The 23595-nt window shown below is 46.8% G+C and overlaps 1 protein-coding gene across 1 annotated transcript in view; it reads left to right on the forward strand.

Moving 5' to 3' along the window:
* The window catches only part of osbpl6 (oxysterol binding protein-like 6), a gene marked incomplete at its 3' end in the record, with an annotated part of 253483 nt that overhangs the window by 128023 nt on the left and 101865 nt on the right, over positions 1-23595 (forward strand). The window contains exons 8-10 of the mRNA XM_084314748.1: positions 8233-8325; positions 9595-9793; positions 12564-12721. Of these exons, the coding sequence (XP_084170874.1) occupies positions 8233-8325; positions 9595-9793; positions 12564-12721 (450 nt within the window). The remainder of the gene's footprint in view (positions 1-8232; positions 8326-9594; positions 9794-12563; positions 12722-23595) is intronic.

Below are 23595 nucleotides of genomic sequence, written 5' to 3' on the forward strand. Positions count from 1 at the left end.
CAATTAATCAATCAAACAATCCGCGATTTTTCTTTTGTTCTAGATTGACTCAAGACCCATCAATTACATCATCCAACATTGTTTAAAGGGCTAACACATTCCCCTTGACAGAATCGCTTGATATTTAGTCGTTTAGTCGCCATTAACATATCCATTTGTAAAGATTATTGGCCACCTTCTTGTGATCCGGCGGAGTGATGTGATGTGGGTCGGTTGTGGGCGGGTCCTGGGCCAGCAGCGTGGATTGTTGCCAATAAAGACGTGTTAATGGCCAATCAGAATCGAGAAATTTGCATGCCGTTGTATAATTCATTATAGTTCATTGTAGAATAGCAACAGTAGTGTAATTATGGTCAAAACCCTATAAATAGCATTTGGAATAATAGATCTTTCTCTCAGAATGAATGCAGCATGGTTTATATAGCGTTATCGGAATATACGGGGTGTAGGCTACTGACTGACTGCGCTCCGCGTAGCTTGATTGATTGATTGATTGAAAAGTTTATTAACAGATTGCAGAATGGGTACAGTACAGTACAGCTCAGTACATACAATTGTTAATTGGGGATGCAGACCAACTTTCGTCTTGTTTACATCAGGGTCCCCCATTTTCAATTCATCATAAATCATAAAGCTCAACTCGTTATTATTCTGCGCAGACCGCAGAAACACGGGAACGTTTTGATTATATTTAAAAGGCTTTACGTTAAACGAAACAAGTGGAACTTCGAAGCTGTAAGCAGAATACAAGTCATATTAACATAGTGTTCTTCCCCCTTTTTACTGTATAAGAAAGAATAGAAAACGCATTGCAATGACACTATAGTGGACAGACTATGTATATGATGGGATTCAAGTTCATGTATTGAAAGGCAGGCTATCATACATGCAGTGAGATTCATTGTTCTTGTATATGCTCTCGTATTATATTGTTTATATAGGCTACCCAATACTGACATCAAAATAGATTGTAGTATGCCTCTAGAAATCATATGCAGCAGGTAGAAAATTGACGGGAGATCCATCGCGATTTGGAATAAAATTGAGGAGAACTTTAATCCCTGGGGTATTAATCAAACAACACGGGAAAAGGCAGTCATATTCCAGCGCGGTCTTTATTAGCCGACAACAAAATAGATGCATCTAAAAATCATATAGCCAATCGAACACAACTAATAAAGGCATTCATATTACAAGCACGGTTATAATGACACACAACCAACGCCAAACAGTGGTCGACGAACGGTCTTTATTAGTATTTTGAGCTGTCCAGGCAGAATTGCAGCAATGGTCTTAGGGAGCCGTTGATATCTGACATCACCGTTTACAAATCCGCCTTTTATTTATCACACAATACGCGATAGTGTCTTCTTGGTTCGACAGCAGTGAATTCTCCGTGGAGTTTCTCAGGGTTCCGCTCGGGTCCGTCCATTATTTCACATCCCATGGGGGGTGTTTCCTCATTTTCATGACCATATATGGATAATCATGCACGAGCATTGACGGTAGAACAAAGTGGTATTCATCAACACGGAGGACCATAGAGCCTGCGTACGCACGTGTGATGAATGCCGACTTCCCTGTGCGTGCGCTAGTTCTACATTCCGTGCTTACGTGTGGAAGTAGGTCAAGTTCTACGTCCACATTGATGCATGAGGGCCCAGGTCTTTAGCGTGTGGAGTGAGTCTGACACACAGGAAGTGGACCAGGTCTTTAGCGTGTGGAGTGAGTCTGACACACAGGATGTGGACCAGATCTTTAGCGTGTGGAGTGAGTCTGACACACAGGAAGTGGACCAGGTATTTAGTGTGGAGTGAGTCTGACACACAGGAAGTGGACCAGATCTTTAATGTGGAGTGAGTCTGACACACAGGAAGTGGACCAGGTATTTAGTGTGTGGAGTGAGTCCGACACACAGGAAGTGGACCAGGTCTTTAGTGTGGAGTGAGTCTGACACACAGGATGTGGACCAGGTCTTTAGCATGTGGAGTGAGTCTGACGCACAGAAAGTGGACCAGGTCTTTAGCGTGTGGAGTGAGTCTGACACACAGGAAGTGGACCAGGTCTTTAGCGTGTGGAGTGAGTCTGACACACAGGAAGTGGACCAGGTCTTTAGCGTGTGGAGTGAGTCTGACACACAGGATGTGGACCAGATCTTTAGCGTGTGGAGTGAGTCTGACACACAGGAAGTGGACCAGGTATTTAGTGTGGAGTGAGTCTGACACACAGGAAGTGGACCAGATCTTTAATGTGGAGTGAGTCTGACACACAGGAAGTGGACCAGGTATTTAGTGTGTGGAGTGAGTCCGACACACAGGAAGTGGACCAGGTCTTTAGTGTGGAGTGAGTCTGACACACAGGATGTGGACCAGGTCTTTAGCATGTGGAGTGAGTCTGACGCACAGAAAGTGGACCAGGTCTTTAGCGTGTGGAGTGAGTCTGACACACAGGAAGTGGACCAGGTCTTTAGCGTGTGGAGTGAGTCTGACACACAGGAAGTGGACCAGGTCTTTAGCGTGTGGAGTGAGTCTGACGTACAGGATGTGGACCAGGTCTTTAGGGAGGAGTGAGTCTGACACACAGGATGTGGACCAGGTCTTTAGGGAGGGGTTAGTCTGACACACAGGATGTGGACCAGGTCTTTAGGGAGGAGTTAGTCTGACGCACAGGATGTGGACCAAGTCTTTAGCGTGTGGAGTGAGTCTGACACACAGGATGTGGACCAAGTCTTTAGCATGTGGAGTGAGTCTGACACACAGGATGTGGACCAGATCTTTAGCGTGTGCAGTGAGTCTGACACACAGGATGTGGACCAGGTCTTTAGCGTGTGGAGTGAGTCTGACACACAGGATGTGGACCAGATCTTTAGCGTGTGGAGTGAGTCTGACACACAGGAAGTGGACCAGGTCTTTAGCGTGTGGAGTGAGTCTGACACACAGGAAGTGGACCAGGTCTTTAGCGTGTGGAGTGAGTCTGACACACAGGATGTGGACCAGATCTTTAGCGTGTGGAGTGAGTCTGACACACAGGAAGTGGACCAGATCTTTAGTGTGGAGTGAGTCTGACACACAGGAAGTGGACCAGATCTTTAGCGTGTGGAGTGAGTCTGACACACAGGAAGTGGACCAGGTATTTAGTGTGTGGAGTGAGTCTGACACAAAGGATGTGGACCAGGTCTTTAATGTGGAGTGAGTCTGACACACAGGAAGTGGACCAGGTATTTAGTGTGTGGAGTGAGTCCGACACACAGGAAGTGGACCAGGTCTTTAGTGTGGAGTGAGTCTGACACACAGGATGTGGACCAGGTCTTTAGCATGTGGAGTGAGTCTGACGCACAGAAAGTGGACCAGGTCTTTAGCGTGTGGAGTGAGTCTGACACACAGGAAGTGGACCAGGTCTTTAGCGTGTGGAGTGAGTCTGACACACAGGAAGTGGACCAGGTCTTTAGCGTGTGGAGTGAGTCTGACGTACAGGATGTGGACCAGGTCTTTAGGGAGGAGTGAGTCTGACACACAGGATGTGGACCAGGTCTTTAGGGAGGGGTTAGTCTGACACACAGGATGTGGACCAGGTATTTAGGGAGGAGTTAGTCTGACACACAGGATGTGGACCAGGTCTTTAGGGAGGAGTTAGTCTGACGCACAGGATGTGGACCAAGTCTTTAGCGTGTGGAGTGAGTCTGACACACAGGATGTGGACCAAGTCTTTAGCATGTGGAGTGAGTCTGACACACAGGATGTGGACCAGATCTTTAGCGTGTGGAGTGAGTCTGACACACAGGATGTGGACCAGGTCTTTAGCGTGTGGAGTGAGTCTGACACACAGGATGTGGACCAGATCTTTAGCGTGTGGAGTGAGTCTGACACACAGGAAGTGGACCAGGTCTTTAGCGTGTGGAGTGAGTCTGACACACAGGAAGTGGACCAGGTCTTTAGCGTGTGGAGTGAGTCTGACACACAGGATGTGGACCAGATCTTTAGCGTGTGGAGTGAGTCTGACACACAGGAAGTGGACCAGGTCTTTAGTGTGGAGTGAGTCTGACACACAGGAAGTGGACCAGATCTTTAGCGTGTGGAGTGAGTCTGACACACAGGAAGTGGACCAGGTATTTAGTGTGTGGAGTGAGTCTGACACAAAGGATGTGGACCAGGTCTTTAGCATGTGGAGTGAGTCTGACGCACAGAAAGTGGACCAGGTCTTTAGCGTGTGTAGTGAGTCTGACACACAGGAAGTGGACCAGGTCTTTAGCATGTGGAGTGAGTCTGACACACAGGATGTGGACCAGATCTTTAGCGTGTGGAGTGAGTCTGACACACAGGAAGTGGACCAGGTCTTTACCGTGTGGAGTGAGTCTGACACACAGGAAGTGGACCAGGTCTTTAGCGTGTGGAGTGAGTCTGACACACAGGATGTGGACCAGATCTTTAGCGTGTGGAGTGAGTCTGACACACAGGAAGTGGACCAGGTCTTTAGTGTGGAGTGAGTCTGACACACAGGAAGTGGACCAGATCTTTAGCGTGTGGAGTGAGTCTGACACACAGGAAGTGGACCAGGTATTTAGTGTGTGGAGTGAGTCTGACACACAGGATGTGGACCAGGTCTTTAGCATGTGGAGTGAGTCTGACGCACAGAAAGTGGACCAGGTCTTTAGCGTGTGGAGTGAGTCTGACACACAGGAAGTGGACCAGGTCTTTAGCGTGTGGAGTGAGTCTGACACACAGGAAGTGGACCAGGTCTTTAGCGTGTGGAGTGAGTCTGACGTACAGGATGTGGACCAGGTCTTTAGGGAGGAGTGAGTCTGACACACAGGATGTGGACCAGGTCTTTAGGGAGGGGTTAGTCTGACACACAGGATGTGGACCAGGTATTTAGGGAGGAGTTAGTCTGACGCACAGGATGTGGACCAGGTCTTTAGCGTGTGGAGTGAGTCTGACACACAGGATGTGGACCAAGTCTTTAGCGTGTGGAGTGAGTCTGACACACAGGATGTGGACCAAGTCTTTAGCATGTGGAGTGAGTCTGACTGCACAGGATGTGGACCAGATATTTAGCGTGTGGAGTGAGTCTGACACACAGGAAGTGGACCAGGTCTTTAGCATGTGGAGTGAGTCTGACACACATGATGTGGACCAGGTCTTTAGCGTGTGGAGTGAGTCTGACACACAGGAAGTGGACCAGGTCTTTAGTGTGGAGTGAGTCTGACACACAGGATGTGGACCAGGTCTTTAGCGTGTGGAGTGAGTCTGACACACAGGATGTGGACCAGGTCCGTAGCGTGGTTAACCCTCTGTAGTGTGGTAGTGAAAGGGTTAACCTTCTGTAGTGTCGCCGTGAAAGGGTTAACCATTTGGTAGTGAAAGAGTGAAGCATTTCTTTCTCCCTAGTGCACACAATGATAAGAGGTTCTGCCAGACGCCTCTGCTGTGCTGACAGGGGGCAGGTGTAGAGAGTGGAGAGAGGCCTGGCTACGGAAGACTAGCACTAGAAGACTACAAACATGGATCCCTGGAACATTCTTCTGTACGCAACTCGGAATGACCTGTGTGGCGGCGGCGGTGTTCGACCCTCCCGCCACATTCACGACACAAAGAAGCGTCTTCAATCTAAGGGTTAATGTTGGTCAACATGGTTTCTACAACATTAATCTCACGGATTTGCATTGAGATAAGAAACGGGATCTAAACATGTGTAACTATAAAGTCAATTTCTACCTCCCAAAACGACACAGTGGAGATTTAAAAAAAATACCATACCACCAGTCTAATTTTGACTTTTCGTCGTTACCAGAGATTGCCCCCCCCCCCCCCCCCTGTCTTTAATACATCTTGTGTTCGTAGTTGTTTACAGAGTGCGTTTTAGCTGGTATCAGCTCACCTTTAAACGCCAGTCACACTGCCGTTGTTGTTGGAAAGGGGTGGAGAATAATACTCCATGCGACATGAAAGTTGTTTTAATAGAAAAGATAGAATAGAATAGAAATACTTTATTCATCCAGAGGGAAATGTGGCACTACAAATCACTCACAGTAAACATTTGGATAGACAAAACCAAAAATCACGAATAAGAATTAAAATAAGCCTAGGAATAAAATACGGTCCGGGATATACATTTCCTATGTTACATTCTAATATAAAATATACAGTAAAAATATACAGAACTATACAGTAAGTGTAAAATTGTGCTATGTAAAGTGGCAAGTCATAATGCAACTCATCCTTCTGAAAACCACCGTAACATTTTACTTTGGCTACACTCTAGAAGCCCTACACGGCAAACGTCCACATTGCGGAAGTGTCTATATTTATTCAAGTCAAGTCAAGAGTTTTAATTGTCACGGCATACAGGTATACAATGAAATGCGGCTGGTCTTGCCCGCGACGATGTGCAATACAGTGGTACAACATATAATAGAATCCAATAAAAATACAGTGGTACAACATATTAAAGAATCCAATAACAACAGTGTAATAAACAGGTACATGGTGTGCCATCTCGGTATCTGTACATAGTATTTACAGAGCATATAGGACATGCTAGGTAGCTTTAGTAGTGCAATAGTGCAATACACTGTTCCTGATGTTATACTAATTTAAAGTGGCCTTTCCTCTGGCCATAAGTGTGCGTGTATGCGACATGAGTGTTAAAGTGGCTGCTAGTGTGTGAGCGTGCTCAGCGTGCGTGTCGTGTATGTGCTTGTGTGTGGATAGTTCAGTTTCTGTGTCTCTCAATGTTCATTGTTCAAGGCTCTGATGGCCTGGGGGAAGAAGCTTAGCCTAAGCCTCTCCGTCCTAGTAGCTGGGGTTCGCAGGCGTCTGCCTGATCTCAGCAGCTGGAACAGGCTGTTATTGGGGTGGTGGGGGTCTTTCATTATCCTGCAGGCTCTGGATTTGCACCTCTTGTTGTATAGAGCCTGCAGGGGAGGTAGCGCAATACCCGTGGTACGCTCGGCTTAGCGCACCACTCTCTGTAGGGCCTTCTTGTCCTGTGCCGTGCTGTTCCCATACCAGGCAGTGATGTTTCCAGTCAAGATGCTCTCTACAGCTCCTGAGTAGAAGGACTGGAGTATCTTCCCCGATACTCTGAACTTCCTTAACTGTCTCAGGTGGTAGAGGCGCTGCTTCGCTTTCTTTACTACTGTGTCTATGTGTGTTGACCATGTCAGATCCTCTGAGATGTGGACCCCCAGGTACTTGAAGCTGCTCACCCTGTCCACGGTAGCCCCGTTAATCATCAGTGGTGTGTGTGTCTCCTGCTGTCCTCTCCTATAATCCACGATCAGCTCCTTGGTTTTACCAATGTTCAGGAGCAGGCTGTTGTCCTGGCACCAACGTTCCAGTACCTCAACCTCCTCTCGGTAGGCCTTCTCGTCGTTGTCCGAGATCAGCCCCACCACCACCGTGTCGTCGGCGAACTTCACTATGGAGTTGGAGCTGAACTTGGCCACACAATCGTGTGTGTAGAGTGAGTACAGCAGGGGGCTTAGAACACAGCCCTGGGGGGACCCGATGCTCAGGGTGATGGTGTTGGAAGTCTGACCCCCCACCCTGACCGCCTGGGGTCTTTCACTCAGAAAGTCCAGTACCCAGGCGCTCAGGGCGGAGCTCAGACCTAGCTCGATCAGCTTGTCCACCAGTCTGGTGGGGACTATGGTGTTGAACGCTGAGCTGTAGTCAATGAACAACAGTCTCACATAGCCCCCCTTCTGACGGTCAAGGTGGGAGAGAGTGCTGTGCAGTACCTGGGAGACTGCGTCGTCAGTGGACCTGTTTGTCCTGTATGCAAATTGCATAGGGTCCATATCACTGGGGAGAGAGGCACAAATGTGGTCCTTGACCAGCCTCTCGAAACATTTCATGACCACAGAGGTGAGTGCCACGTATAATATAACCGATAGGAGCATACAGACCCTCATCTGCCTTTGTTTACACCGTTTTTTCTCTCTCATATTTTTATATTCAGATCAAATGCCTATATTTACGGTATGTCTTTCTACTATTACCCTGCCTATACCTGTACCTCCCCTCCCCCATGCTGGTATGACTCTGCTATCTCTGGTACTGGTGAGAGGTCATTAGACTGATTTCTCTGGTACTGGCGAGAGGTCATTCGACTGGTTTCTCTGGTACTGGCGAGAGGTCATTAGACTGGTCTGGTCCTTCTGTCTTTGCTTTCTGTGCCAATGCTTGTCCTATTAACCACATTTTACATCCTTCTGATCCATGTGCAACATAGAGCAATTTTGTAGAATTGTCAAAGAAAGACAAGCGCTTGAACAGAAGATGGAGAACAAAAAGTGACGGCAAAGATGCAAAATTCCAACGTCAGGTACTTTTCCATTTTACCTTCAAATACTTGACATTTTAATTTCAGGTGCTTTTTACATTTTAATTTCAGGTCCTTTTTCATTTTCATTTTCATTTGAACTCACTCACCCACACGCGAAGGGCTGCGACTAATGACCGCTTTGATAGTCGATTAAGCTATCGTTTTCAACGCCCCTTTCAAACAACTTGCAAATTGACGGTTATGAAACAAAAAGCTAACGTAAATGCATGCTGTACATCAAGCATACATTTAAAAATAAAAACTGTTTAAGTCTTCAGTTTGAACGGAGATGAACAGTTTAACCTTTTCACTACCACACGACAGAAGGTTAACCCTTTCACTACCACACTACAGAAGGTTAACCTTTCACTACCACACTACAGAAGGTTAACACTTTCACTACCACACTACAGAAGGTTAACCCTTTCACTACCACACTACAGAAGGTTAACACTTTCACTACCACACTACAGAAGGTTAACCCTTTCACTCCCACACTACATAAGGTTAACCCTTTCACTACCACACTACAACCGGAGAATTGAAGAAACGCAATGGAGACGCAAACACAACCGTACCGTACTAAACCGAAGAACTGATTATAACAGATTAATAGAACTGTATTAATCTGCATGAGGCTGTTACCTCAGGACTAGTCTCGCGAGGCCAGACCCAAAGCACACGGCTGGTCTGAGGTCTGGAGACTTCGGGCGTCATAGCAGCATGGGGGAGGGGGTATGTACAGGTATGGGCAGGGTAATAGTAGAAAGACATAAATATAGGCAGTCAAATTTGATCTGAACATACAAAAATAAACAGTGTAAACAAACAATATAATTAACTCCGAATATAAAAATATGAGGAAAAATAAACGGGTGCAGATGATGGTCTGTATGCCCCATCAGTTATATTATACGTTACAATAAATATAGGCAATAAAAAATATATATATATAGAGAGAGAGATAGACTAGAGACTTGGTTTGACTTCCATTCGAGTTGTTAAAAAATAAAAATATCAATATATTGTACTCCCGACCAATCAGACGTGCCTCTTAAAACTGGCGTAATGTTCCTTTAACCCTTTCACTGCCGCACTACCAAACTGTTAACCCTTTTCACTGTGACAATACACAGAAGGTTAACCCTTTCACTGCCACACGACAGACAGCAGGTTAACCCTCTACTCTCAAACTAGGGTGATAGGGTTAACCTTCTGTAGTGTGGCAGTGAAAGGGTTAATATACATGGAGAACCCCTTGTGTCCCAGGTGAGTGATGGGAGCCCCCCCCCTCTTCTGCCTCGCCAGAACGCCAGAACGTCTCCTGTCCGCCGCCACTCCTCCAACCCCAACCTGTGTGCCGAGCTGGTGGACTACATGGCGCCTGCCCTGCGGCTGGCCGATGGCGTGGAGGGCGCCGGAGACTACACCAAGCTGCAGGGGGACTTCTACACCATCGCCCAGGACGGTAGGCACTCTGCCTCCTCTCTCTCTCCCTCCTCTCTCCTTCCTCTCTCCTCCCTCCTCTCTCCCTCGCTCTTCTCTCTCCTCTCTCCTCTCTCCTCTCTCCTCTCCTCTCTCTCTCATCTCCTCTCTCCTCTCTCCCTCCTCTCCTCTCTCCTCATTCCTCTCTCCTTCCTCTCTCCTCTCCTCTCTCCCTCCTCTCTCTCCTCTCTCTCCTCCCTCCTCTCTCCTCCCTCCTCTCCCTCTCTTTCCTTTCTCCCTCTCTCTCCTCTCTCTCTCGCTCTCCTCTCTCCCTCCTCTCTCCCTCTCTCTCCCTCCTCTCTCCTCTCTCCCTCACTCTCCTCTCTCCTTCCTCTCTCCCTCGCTCTCCTCTCTCCTTCCTCTCTCCTCTCCTCTCTCCCTCCTCTCTCCCTCCTCTCTCTCCTCCCTCCTCTCTCCTCCCTCCTCTCCCTCTCTTTCCTTTCTCCCTCTCTCTCCTCTCTCTCTCGATCTCCTCTCTCCCTCCTCTCTCCCTCTCTCTCCTCTCTCCCTCGCTCTCCTCTCTCCCTCGCCCTCCTCTCGCTCTCCCTCTCCTCTCTCCCTCCTCTCTCCTCTCTCCGTCACTCTCCTCTCTCCCTCATCTCTCTCCTCTCTCTCCTCTCTCCCTCCTCTCTCGCTCGCTCTCCTCTCTCCCTCCTCTCTCCTCTCTCCCTCTCCTCTCTCCCTCTCCTCTCCCTCTCCTCTCTCCCTCCTCTCTCCCTCACTCTTCTCTCTCCTTCCTCTCTCCCTCGCTCTCCTCTCTCTCTCCTCTCTCCTCTCTCCCTCACTATCTCCCTCCTCTCTCCTCTCCTCTCTCCCTCCTATCCTCTCTCCCTCCTCTCTCTCCTCTCTCTCATCTCTCTCCTCTCTCCCTCCTCTCTCCCTCCTCTCTCCCTCCTCTCTCTCCTCTCTCCCTCCTCTCCTCTATCCTCCTTCCTCTCTCCTTCCTCTCTCCTCTCCTCTCTCCCTCCTCTCTCTCCTCTCTCTCCCTCACTCTCCTCTCTCCTCTCTCCTCTCTCTCCTCTCTCCCTCCTCTCCTCCCTCGCTCTCCTCTCTCCCTCGCTCTCCTCTCCCTCGCTCTCCTCTCCCTCTCTCCCTCCTCTCTCCCTCGCTCTCCTCACTCCCTCGCCCTCCTCGCTCTCCCTCTCCTCTCTCCCTCCTCTCTCCCTCCTCTCTAACTCACTCTCCTCTCTCCCTCCTCTCTCTCCTCTCTCTCCTCTCTCCCTCCTCTCTCGCTCGCTCTCCTCTCTCCCTCCTCTCTCCTCTCTCCCTCCTCTCTCCTCTCTCCCTCTCCTCTCTCCCTCCTCTCTCCCTCTCCTCTCTCTCCTCTCTCCCTCTCCCTCCTCTCTCCCTCCTCTCTCCCTCCTCCTTCCTCTCTCCCTCGCTCTCCTCTCTCCCTCCCTCTCCTCTCTCCCTCCTCTCTCCTCTCTCCCTCTCATCTCTCCCTCCTCTCTCCCTTGCTCTCCTCTCTCCTCTCTCCCTCTCCTCTCTCCCTCTCCCTCCTCCCTCCTCTCTCCCTCACTCTCCTCTTCTCTCTCTCCCTCTCCTCTCTCCTCTCTCCCTCCTCTCTCCCTTGCTCTCCTCTCTCCCTCTCCTCTCTCCCTCCTCTCTCCCTCCTCCCTCTTCTCTCCCTCGCTCTCCTCTCCCTCCTCTCTCTCCCTCTCCTCTCTCCTCTCTCCCTCCTCTCTCCCTTGCTCTCCTCTCTCCTCTCCCTCTCCTCTCTCCCTTCTCTCTCCTCTCTCCTCTCCTCTCTCCCTCTCCTCTCCATCTCCTCTCTCCCTCCTCTCTCCCTTGCTCTCCTCTCTCCCTCTCTCCCTCTCCTCTCCCTCTCATCTCTCCCTCCTCTCTCATCTCTCCCTCTCCTCTCTCCCGCCGCTCTCCTCTCTCCCTCACTCTCTCCCTCCTCTCTCCTATCCCTCTCTCCCTCCTCTCCTCTCTCCCTCTCCTCTCCCTCGCTCTCCTCTCTCCCTCCTCTCTCCCTCACTCTCTCCTTCCTCTCTCCTCTCCCTCTCCTCTCCCTCATCTCTCCTCTCTCCCTCTCCTCTCTCCCCTCTCTCCTCTCTCCCTCCTCTCTCCCTCTCCTCTCTCCCTTGCTCTCCTCTCTCCCACTCCTCTCTCCCTCCTCTCTCCTCTCTCCCTTGCTCTCCTCTCTCCCTCTCCTCTCTCCCTCGCTCTCTCCCTCCTCTCTTCTTTGCTCTGTTCTCTCCCTCACTCCCTCTCTCTCCTCTCTCCCTCCTCTCTCCCTTGCTCTCCTCTCTCCCTCTCCTCTCTCCCTCACTCCCTCACTCTCCTCTCTCCCTCCTCTCTCTCCTCTCTCTCCTTCCTATCTCCTCTCTCCCTCCTCTCTCTATACTTTCAAACACGATATGGTATAAAATATATCAGATTTTTTTTTATATATAATATAATAATAAATAAAATTATAAATAACAATTCAGTACATTTATATCCATATGTTAATTTGTTACATTTTGTTTCACTAAGTTAATGTTTTAAGTCAAGCCTGATGATGTTGCCTTGCACTAAAGAATGATCCCAGCCTCTTCCACACAGTGAGGCACACAGTTTATTAATTGAACAATGGGTATCGGATCGGTACTCGGTATCGGCCGATACCCAAAGCCCAGGTATCGGTAACGGGACTGAAAAAGTCAGATCAGTGCATCCCTAAGGTGGAGAGGTGCTAGGTGATCTTACTGTATGTGTGCGTGTGTGCGTGTGTGCGTGTGCGTGTGCGTGTGTGTGTGTGTGTGTAGTCCAATCCTTACTGAAGTCAGCCTTCAACACGGTGGCCGTAGAGAAGGAGAAGATCAAGCAGGCTCTGTCTGACCAGGAGACGTCGGGTCAGTCGGCCCAGATCACCAGCCTCAGGAAGTCTCTGTCTCAGGTGAGAGCGTTCACATGGTCCTGTCAGGTATATATACTGTACATGAACCGCACTTATACTGTACATGAGCCTTACTTATACTGTACATGAGCCGTACTTATACTGTACATGAGCCGTACTTATACTGTACATGAGCCTTACTTATACTGTACATGAGCCTTACTTACAAGTATATACTGTACAAGAGCCTTACTTACAAGTATATACTCTACATGAGCCGTACTTACAAGTATATACTGTACAATAGCCTTACTTACAAGTATATACTGTACAAGAGCCTTACTTACAAGTATATACTGTACATGAGCCTTACTTACAAGTATATACTCTACATGAGCCGTACTTACAAGTATATACTGTACAAGAGCCTTACTTACAAGTATATACTGTACAAGAGCCTTACTTACAAGTATATACTGTACATGAGCCTTACTTACAAGTATATACTGTACAAGAGCCTTACTTACAAGTATATACTGTACAAGAGCCTTACTTACAAGTATATACTGTACAAGAGCCTTACTTAGAAGTATATACTGTACAATAGCCTTACTTACAAGTATATACTGTACACGAGCCTTACTTAGAAGTATATACTGTACAAGAGCCTTACTTACAAGTATATACTGTACAAGAGCCTTACTTACAAGTATATACTGTACATGAGCCTTACTTACAAGTATATACTCTACATGAGCTGTACTTACAAGTATATACTGTACAAGAGCCTTACTTACAAGTATATACTGTACAAGAGCCTTACTTACAAGTATATACTGTACAATAGCCTTACTTACAAGTATATACTGTACATGAGCCTTACTTACAAGTATATACTGTACAAGAGCCTTACTTACAAGTATATACTGTACAAGAGCCTTACTTACAAGTATATACTGTACAAGAGCCTTACTTAGTAGTATATACTGTACAAGAGCCTTACTTACAAGTATATACTGTACAAGAGCCTTACTTACAAGTATATACTGTACAAGAGCCTTACTTATAAGTATATAGTGTACAAGAGCCTTACTTACAAGTATATACTGTACATGAGCCTTACTTACAAGTATATACTGTACATGAGCCTTAATTACAAGTATATACTCTACATGAGCCGTACTTACAAGTATATACTGTACATGAGCCTTACTTACAAGTATATACTGTACATAGGCGGCTGGGTGGTGCAGCGGACATTGCGCTCGTCACCAACGCAAGAGACACCGGGTTCGACTCCGACTGTCGGCGTTGCCTCCGGCTTGGGCCGGCCGTCATACTAACTCAATTGACAGAGGTAGCGGGTGGAAGTCGATGGGTGGTAATCTGGACGTTGTGGACAGCAACTCCTACAGGTCGGTTGGGGGACGCCTGCACAACAGAGACAGGAAATGGCGAGGGTAGTGTGAGCCTCCCACACGTTACACGTTACGCCAATGAGAGTCCGCGCTGGCAGGTGAAAATATGTGATAGGCTGCCTCCTCGTGTATCGGAGGGGACACGTGATGCAAGGCTTCTATCCTCCCTCTAACCGGCCAGTGCGAGCAACGTTCAAGACAGGGGAGGGGAGAATTGGCACAGCAGAATTGGGATGGGAGAAAAATAGAAAAAGAGGAGAAAAAGTGGATAAAAAAAAGTATATACTGTACATGAGCCTTACTTACAAGCATATACTGTACATGAGCCTTACTGTCAAGTATATACTGTACATGAGCCGTACTTACAAGTATATACTGTACATGCGCCTTACTTACAAGTAGGGATGCTCGATATTGGCTTTTTTACCGATACCGATATACCGATCAGTGATGGGCAGTAGCTAGCTACAAGTAGCAACGCTACATAGCTTAACTACAATTCTCAGTAGCGTGATGGTAGCATCGCTACTTTTGATTCAAGTAGCGGTGTCTGTAGCGCAGCTATTTATAGAACAAAGTAGTGACGTAGCGACGAGGAAACGCTACAACGCTACTGTCGGGAGAAACAGTCTAGACTATAAAGATTTGTGAGGAGAAAAAAAAACTCCCTGTAGAAAAAAACCCACTATGATTGGTTGGTTGGTTTAGATATGAGTATGACGACTCACGATTGGGTATGGTTAGGCCAAAACATTACAGGTAGGCCAATCAGAGGCAGGATAGGGCGGGGACTCCAGCTCCGCAAACCAGGAAGTGAAAATCAAAACACAGACGTACTGAATGAATGAATGCAATTTAACGGATTACATGAACCAGTCCGCGCGAAATGGCAGAGGGGTTCGATGGCATTGATGAAGATGATGATGTCAATAACAACAATGCCTCTCTATGGCCCTATCTGGACACATTTATGAGTTGGCTGAAAAAACGCCTAAAACATGCTGCTCTCAACTTCCCACACACCAGCACTAACTTGAGAACACATTCAGGTGAGCTGATGAAAATCAACTGTTCCCAAACAGCACACAAGTCAGTACACTTTTTGTCAACAGCTTTAACTAACAGATAGCTGCTATCATGATGATGTTTCACTGTAGGCAGAAAATGAACAATATTATGGGGGTCCCCACATGATTTTGGGGCCATGGAATGTTTTGTGAGTTACATATTTAAATACATTTTAGCTGACACTTTCATTCAAAGCAACTTACAAATTGTGTACAACAAGTCAGCAGGAGTGGTACATATCTAGCAGCCAAGGATAAGTAGTATTGTTTGTCAGTGTCAAGCTTGAGTGTTATACTCTGAGTACATACTGTAGTAGTATAGACATATTAGCATAGTTGGTAGTAGTATATACATGGTAGCATAATACTAGTAAAATGAAGTAAAACAGTTACAATTCAGATATTGAAGAAGTGTGTTTTTGGTTGATAAAGTGGGCAGGTTTCAGAAGATGCAGAATTTAGGGATAAATAATACATAAAGATAGAATAGAAAAAAAGACCATTACTGCATCAAAAGTAATCAACAAACTATACTATAAAAACTGATCAAACCAAATGGTCTCTTTCTTTTCTTTTGTAGAGGCTGCACCCAGCTAACCTTGCCTTCCTGGATTTTGTACATAATACAAGTTCATGTTAAAAGGATGACACAAAAAGCCAGACCGAGGGCTTGTTTCAGTTTTATAATAAACAATCAAACTGAGAATTTTTTTTGCCTGCCTATTTGTTTGGTGGAAACTTGATCAAAAAAAAAAAAAAAAAAAAAAGTAGTGCCGATGTAGCTAGCTATTTTTGCCATGTTCTTGTAGTGTAGCTTACTACATTTATCTGGGGATAGCTTCCATTGTAGTTGAGCTATATTTAATCGAGAGTAACTTGTAGTGTAGCTTGCTACATTTTCCAAGTAGCTTGCCCATCACTGATACCGATATTGTCCAACTCTTAATTTCCGATACCGATATCAACCGATATCAACCGATATCAACCGATACCGATATATGCAGGGTTTCCCCCCCAAAAAACTGAATAATTTCAGTTAATTAACATTACATATCTCTTGTTGTGGAATTAACACAACATTATGCATACTTTTGACAATAAGTAAAATCAGAATTTGTTCTTACTTGCTTGCCTGGGTAAATAAAGGTTATAGAGATCTAAAAAAAAAAATTCAAAAAAAATTTAATTTCTTTTTTAAAACCGATACCGGTATTTTCCGATATCACATTTTAATGCCAATATCGGTAGGCCGATAATATCGGTAGGCCGATAATATCGGACATCCCTACTTACAAGTATATACTCGACATGAACCTTACTGTACTTACAGACTGGTCAGGCTACTGCTTGACCTCACACCTAAAACCCACCTCACCCCTGCCCATTTTGACAACCTAGGATGGCTTAGAGTAGACGACAGAGTACAGCAACTTGCAATGGGCCTGGTCTACAAGATACACTACACCACTAAGGCACCCATGTACATGTCAAAATACTTCCCAAAGGTCAGTGAATTCCATGACCACAACACCAGAGGGAGCTCCACAAAATCATGTGCAACCCAGATTCGGCTCAAACAAGGGACTAAACACGTTTCGCAATTATGTGGATAAAGTGGATAAAAAAAAGTATATACTGTACATGAGCCTTACTTACAAGAATATACTGTACATGAGCCTTACTGTCAAGTATATACTGTACATGAGCAGTACTTACAAGTATATACTGTACATGCGCCTTACTTACAAGTAGGGATGCTCGATATTGGCTTTTTTACCGATACCGATATACCGATCAGTGATGGGCAGTAGCTAGCTACAAGTAGCGACGCTACATAGCTTAACTACAATTCTCAGTAGCGTGATGGTAGCGTCGCTACTTTTGATTCAAGTAGCGGTGTCTGTAGCGCAGCTATTTATAGAAAGAAGTAGTGACGTAGCGACGAGGAAACGCTACAACGCTACTGTCGGGAGAAACAGTCTAGACTATAAAGATTTGTGAGGAGAGAAAAAAAATCCCTGTAGAAAAAAACCCACTATGATTGGTTGGTTGGTTTAGATATGAGTATGACGACTCACGATTGGGTATGGTTAGGCCAAAACATTACGGGTAGGCCAATCAGAGGCAGGATAGGGCGGGACTCCAGCTCCGCAAACCAGGAAGTGAAAATCAAAACACAGACGTACTGAATGAATGAATGCAATTTAACGGATTACATGAACCAGTCCGCGCGAAATGGCAGAGGGGTTTGATGGCATTGATGAAGATGATGATGTCAATAACAACAATGCCTCTCTATGGCCCTATCTGGACACATTTATGAGTTTGACCGAAAAAACGCATAAAACATGCTGCTCTCAACTTCCCACACGACCAGCACTAACTTGAGAACACATTCAGGTGAGCTGATGAAAATCAACTGTTCCAAAACAGCACACAAGTCAGTACACTTTTTGTCAACAGCTTTAACTAACAGATAGCTGCTATCATGATGATGTTTCACTGTAGGCAGAAAATGAACAATATTATGGGGGTCCCCACATGATTTTGGGGCCATGGAATGTTTTGTGAGTTACATATTTAAATACATTTGGTCATTTAGCTGACACTTTCATTCAAAGCAACTTACAAATTGTGTACAACAAGTCAGCAGGAGTGGTACATATCTAGCAGCCAAGGATAAGTAGTATTGTTTGTCAGTGTCAAGCTTGAGTGTTATACTCTGAGTACATACTGTAGTAGTATAGACATATTAGCATAGTTGGTAGTAGTATATACATGGTAGCATAATACTAGTAAAATGAAGTAAAACAGTTACAATTCAGATATTGAAGAAGTGTGTTTTTGGTTGATAAAGTGGGCAGGTTTCAGAAGATGCAGAGTTTAGGGATAAATAATACATAAAGATAGAATAGAAAAAAATACCATTACTGCATCAAAAGTAATCAACAAACTATACTATAAAAACTGATAAAACCAAATGGTCTCTTTCTTTTCTTTTGTAGAGGCTGCACCCAGCTAAACTTGCCTTCCTGGATTTTGTACATAATACAAGTTCATGTTAAAAGGATGACACAAAAAGCCAGACCGAGGGCTTGTTTCAGTTTTATAATAAACAATCAAACTGAGATTTTTTTTGCCTGCCTATTTGTTTGGTGGAAACTTGATCAGGATGTAAAAAAAAAATAAAAATAAGTAGTGCCGATGTAGCTAGCTATTTTTGCCATGTTCTTGTAGTGTAGCTTGCTACATTTATCTGGGGATAGCTTCCATTGTAGTTGAGCTATATTTAATCGAGAGTAACTTGTAGTGTAGCTTGCTACATTTTCCAAGTAGCTTGCCCATCACTGATACCGATATTGTCCAACTCTTAATTTCCGATACCGATATCAACCGATATCAATCGATACCGATATATGCAGGGTTTCCCCCCCCCAAAAACTGAATAATTTCAGTTAATTAACATTACATATCTCTTGTTGTGGAATTAACACAACATTATGCATACTTTTGACAATAAATAAAATCAGAATTTGTTCTTACTTGCTTGCCTGGGTAAATAAAGGCTATAGAGATCTAAAAAAATTATATCGGACATCCCTACTTACAAGTATATACTCGACATGAACCTTACTGTACTTACAAACTGGTCAGGCTACTGCTTGACCTCACACCTAAAACCCACCTCACCCCTGCCCATTTTGACAACCTAGGATGGCTTAGAGTAGACGACAGAGTACAGCAACTTGCAATGGGCCTGGTCTACAAGATACACTACACCACTAAGGCACCCATGTACATGTCAAAATACTTCCCAAAGGTCAGTGAATTCCACGACCACAACACCAGAGGGAGCTCCACAAAATCATGTGCAACCCAGATTCGGCTCAAACAAGGGACTAAACACGTTTCGCAATTATGCCACAACAATGTGGAACGCCCTACCCACAGCCGTAAAAGAATGTGAATCCCTACCCACATGCAAAACCACTCTCAAGGAGCACCTACGGGTGGCTGCAATTTGAAACTGGCCCCGGGTCCAAACACCCCTCCACCCACCCAACCCCCTCCAATGTACAGTTGCTTCCCCCTCGAATGTATATATTTTCTTTTATAATATCTGTCTCTTAAACAGTACTGTATATTTGTATATCTTGTATGTCATAAATGTCTGGATGTAACAGTACTGTATATCTGTATGTCGTGTATGTCATAAATGTCATGATGAATTGAAAATGGGGGACCCTGATGTAAACAAGACGAAAGTCTTTCTCTGGTCTGCATCCCCGTAACAATTGTGTGTATTGAGCTGTACTGTATTTTACCCATTCTGCAATCTGTTAATAACATTTTCAATCAATCAATCAATCACAAGTATATACTCTACATGAGCCTTACTTACAAGTATATACTACACATAAACCTTACTGTACTTACAAGAATAGACTGTCTACTGTATACATCACAGCACACACTCTCATCAGCTGATCTTGCTAGCTGCTAAGCTGGTGGAATAATGAGGGCATATCTTGATCTTTCATCGAGATTGGACTAGCAAAGTAGTTTGGTGTTTAGAGAGGCAGTGTTTATTCTGTTTTTTCTGCCTTCCCCACAAAGTGTTTAAACTAACGTTCTGTATCATTAGGGGATCCGCTTGGCATCACTCATGCACTCCCTCGCGTACGTGCACGCGCACTGAATAAATTCCACAAATGTACCTTTAATACCAGTATTAGTCTGACCACACCCCTCATCAGCTTACCTTCATAAGCAGGTGTGTGGTCACCTGCTCTCCTTCTTCTCGCTTTCACCACAAGGAAGTGCCCGGTAGTACCCCACTTGACGTGTTGTTAGTTGAAAAGAGTTGTGACGAGTTTACATTGTGCTTAATTTTTTCTTCTCTCATATCTGTTGTAAAGAAAAAGTTTGGGTCATAATGTATTCTGCGGAGAGTAGACCCGCTAGACCTACTCTTCACCAGCGGTTCTCCATTCCCGCCTCCGTCGTGCGTTCTGGTGCTGGGCTGTTGCCACTTTCGTGGTTGCCGACCCAGCCCAGGAGACAGCCGATGGATAGTTTGCCTCTCCGAAGAGCCGAGGAGTCGGTGCCGTCGCTCCGGCGATGGCCTGATCTCGACTCTGGTTCCTCTGGTTCCAGGGAATCGTCCGTTGGTGAACAGGGGGTTGTCCTGGAGCCGGAGGATTTGCGACACAAACTTTTCGCGTCTGCCCGTTCACGTCGCAAGATGGTAGCATGCAGGCGCGAACGGCCTGGTTTTGGGGAACTGCTGGAGACCAGCGAGGATGCGTCCGGCTCTGGATTTCCGATGGAAACTGAGGACTTCATGGAAGAGGCGGACGGATTCTTGTATGATGGTCCCGTGGAGGAGAGTATCCCTCCTATCCAGGAAACACCGGAGGGGGGAGAAATGGCTCCGTGGGGCTCCCTGTTCGAAGATGTCGAGGAACCACCTTGGCCTCATCAGCAGGATGCCCTACTATCGGCCACATCAGACTGTGGCTCCTTGACCAGTTGCAGCCTGCTGCATGTGAGGGATGCGGGTTCGGTGGAGGAAGGTCCGCAGGGGGAACTGCAGGCTTTGTTTCCCGAGCTCATGGCGGTAGCCGCCGCCGCAAACGGCGTGCCGCTGCCGCTGCCATTGCCTGCACCTGTCCCTGATGATCTCATAGGTCATCGCTGGCAGCATCGCCCAGTGAGAGGGGGGGACGTTGTCTACCCATTGTTCCCCTCAATGGGGGCCTATGTTCGTCAGGGTCAGGCGGTTGCCAACATCATGGGACTAACCCCCACCTACGTACCAGTTACGTGGGTGTCGGGGTTAGTCAAAGGTATGGGGGAGGGCGTGCCTCGGCTTGATAGTCCGATGGCCGCTCTCCTCTGTCCGGATATGGTGTGGGAACCCTTATGCAAGCCGGTCCTCCAGGGTAGATCGGCTAGGCGATTGGCATATTGGGGTGACCAGTCATTCATCGCTGGTACACAATCGCTGGATGCGGCGTCTAACATCGCCCACCTGGCTAGATTTGTATTGGGGATTATGACAGGCGGCACAGATCTGAATGAGGTAAAATGCGATCAGATCACCCAGGCGGCAGGAGCTGTCCTGCACCTTTCCCAGGTGCTGGCCATAGCCATGGGGAAAGTGCGCGCCCTGGCCACCCTGGGCCAGCGTCATCTTTGGCTGGAGCAGGCCTGTGTGCCGGAACGGAAGAGAGCCCCTCTTCTGACGGCCGCCCTCTCCGACGCTGGTCTGTTCGGGAAGGCCCTGCGGTTGATGACCTCAACATGCAGAGAGATGGCAGAGGAGAGATCCATCCTCCAACCCCATTTTCCGCCTCCCGTCCTTGCCGGTGGAGTCAGAAGGCTTCCACGACGTCGAGCTGTCTCCGTCGTCCCTACCACTGCCTCCGCCGCCGCTGCTGGCCCCTCCAAGAAGGCCAGGAGAAGAGACGGCGCTTCTGCTACCGCCGGCCCATCCACGACCGGAGGAGACGGTAGGGAACGTCGTGACCAGCAGACAGTAAACTACCGTCCCTCCGGGGCTCCTCGGGGTGGCAAGACTCGAGCGGCGCGAGGTGGCAGACGCAGCTGAAAGTGACTTTTCTCCTCTGTGTCCCCTCTCCTTTACACCCTCCCCGGCCCCTCTATGATTTTGTGCTTTAAAAAACTTGTGAAATAAAAAGTTCCCCGACATAAGGGGGACTATGTTTTTTGGCAAACAAACTGTGTGTTTCTTCACAGATCATATGATGGGGTTGTGTAAATATGAATCTGCACTTTTACGTTGTGAGATGAGTCGTGTTGTGTTACGAGATTAAGCAAGGTCTGCAACATACACTCAGTCATAGGGGGTTCTATTAGCCTGACGCTCCACATGCAGGTAGAAACTGGTGTTATTCCATTGCTTGAACTAAGTATATGTGTCTCACAATGCTGTGTTGTTAGTTGCAGTAATACTCGTACACACACGTTCCATGGCCTAGCCGTTACTCTTGGTCAGCGTTTTTGCTATGTACGACATAGTCAACGGGTGTAGGATTCACACACATGCGACTTGTTTTTTGTTGTAAATCCTGTTCACATTTTGTGGGTAGCGGGCATTGTATTAGCTTACGCTATACATTAGCATTCTACCGGAGGTTTTCAAAATGGCTACGGTTGTTTTCTGTGTGTAGGGAACAAAGGGTTTTTTGTGAGGGGGTGTCGAATAAACCCCTCCTTCCCACTTGATTGGTTTAGGAGATTTTGTATCTCTTCTGCTGAGCCAGTCAGGGCCGAGCCGGTAGGACGTCTCTGCCAACTCCTATTACAAACATTAGCCGGCAGGGTTTCCACCCGTCGTAGCGGTGTTGCTATGGCGACGCCTTCCATGAGTTACGGTGTCTTAAGGTGTCGAGTTAGAGCGTAGGTCACGTGACTCACAGTTGGCATGTCTTTCTCATGACTACAACTCGTGTGGGAAGGTTTTCTGGGAGGGTCTAGTTTTACTCTCTGATTAAAAGAGTGACTGGATGTAAAATCGTGTGAAAACAGGTTTTTTGCTCCCAGCTGTGCAGTTGGGTTCATACGGGTGATGCTTCTTCTTTATTATTATAAAGAGTTGGATGTGTCTATATGAATTGGAAATGGGGGTCCCTGATGGAAACAAGACTAACGTCTTTCTCAGGTCTGCCTCCCCTTAACAATTGTGTGTATTGAGCCGTACTGTGTTGTACCCTTTCTGCAATCTGTTGGATAGAGTTTTCATTCATTCATTCATGGAGTTGGTTGCATCTCGCCCCTCTTGTCGTTCCCCTGGGCGTCTTGGGGATTCAATAAGATGGTCTAAATAGCCTATTATTGATGTGGGTATGTCCAATGCACACATAGTGCTAGCTCAGGATGTTCTGTTGGACATTGGTAACTGACTGGCGCGCCTTGATTGCTTGGGGTTAAAACAGCGTTTTTATAAAGCAATTGGGATGGGGGTTTTTCCTCTTCCGACGCCCTGTGTGGTTGTCGATGGGTTCTCGTTCATATCAGGGGATGATAACGGAATGGATCTGAACATATGTGGAAGGGTCTCACGCCCTGGGGGTGGGCCGCCGGGCGCGGTTCGCACCGAAACGTCTGAGTGGCGCCTTCTTTTTATGTTTAAGATCAACACGCATATCTGCCCCTTCTCCTGGAGTTGGCATGTCGGCGTGGTTAGGGCACGGGACTGGTTCTGGTCGCGCTGGTCCGGATCAGTTGAACCCGTTGTCCGCCGGGGATGCAGATCTGCTGTTCTGGTACCCTGAGGGACTTGGGCTTTTTTCAGGGGGAAAAATGCTAGGTCGGTCCGGGTGTCACAGGGTTGAGCGCTATGGAACCCTTGTTGGGTACATTGTATTCTACACTGTCGTAATGGCTTATGGCCGTGCCAACCTGTACTCGCCCGATCTCGTCGGATCTCGGCCGCCATGCAGGTTGGTCT

Source organism: Notolepis coatsorum (genome assembly GCF_963971535.1).
Source record: "Notolepis coatsorum genome assembly, chromosome: 5".
Classification (NCBI taxonomy): Eukaryota; Metazoa; Chordata; class Actinopteri; order Aulopiformes; family Paralepididae; genus Notolepis; species Notolepis coatsorum.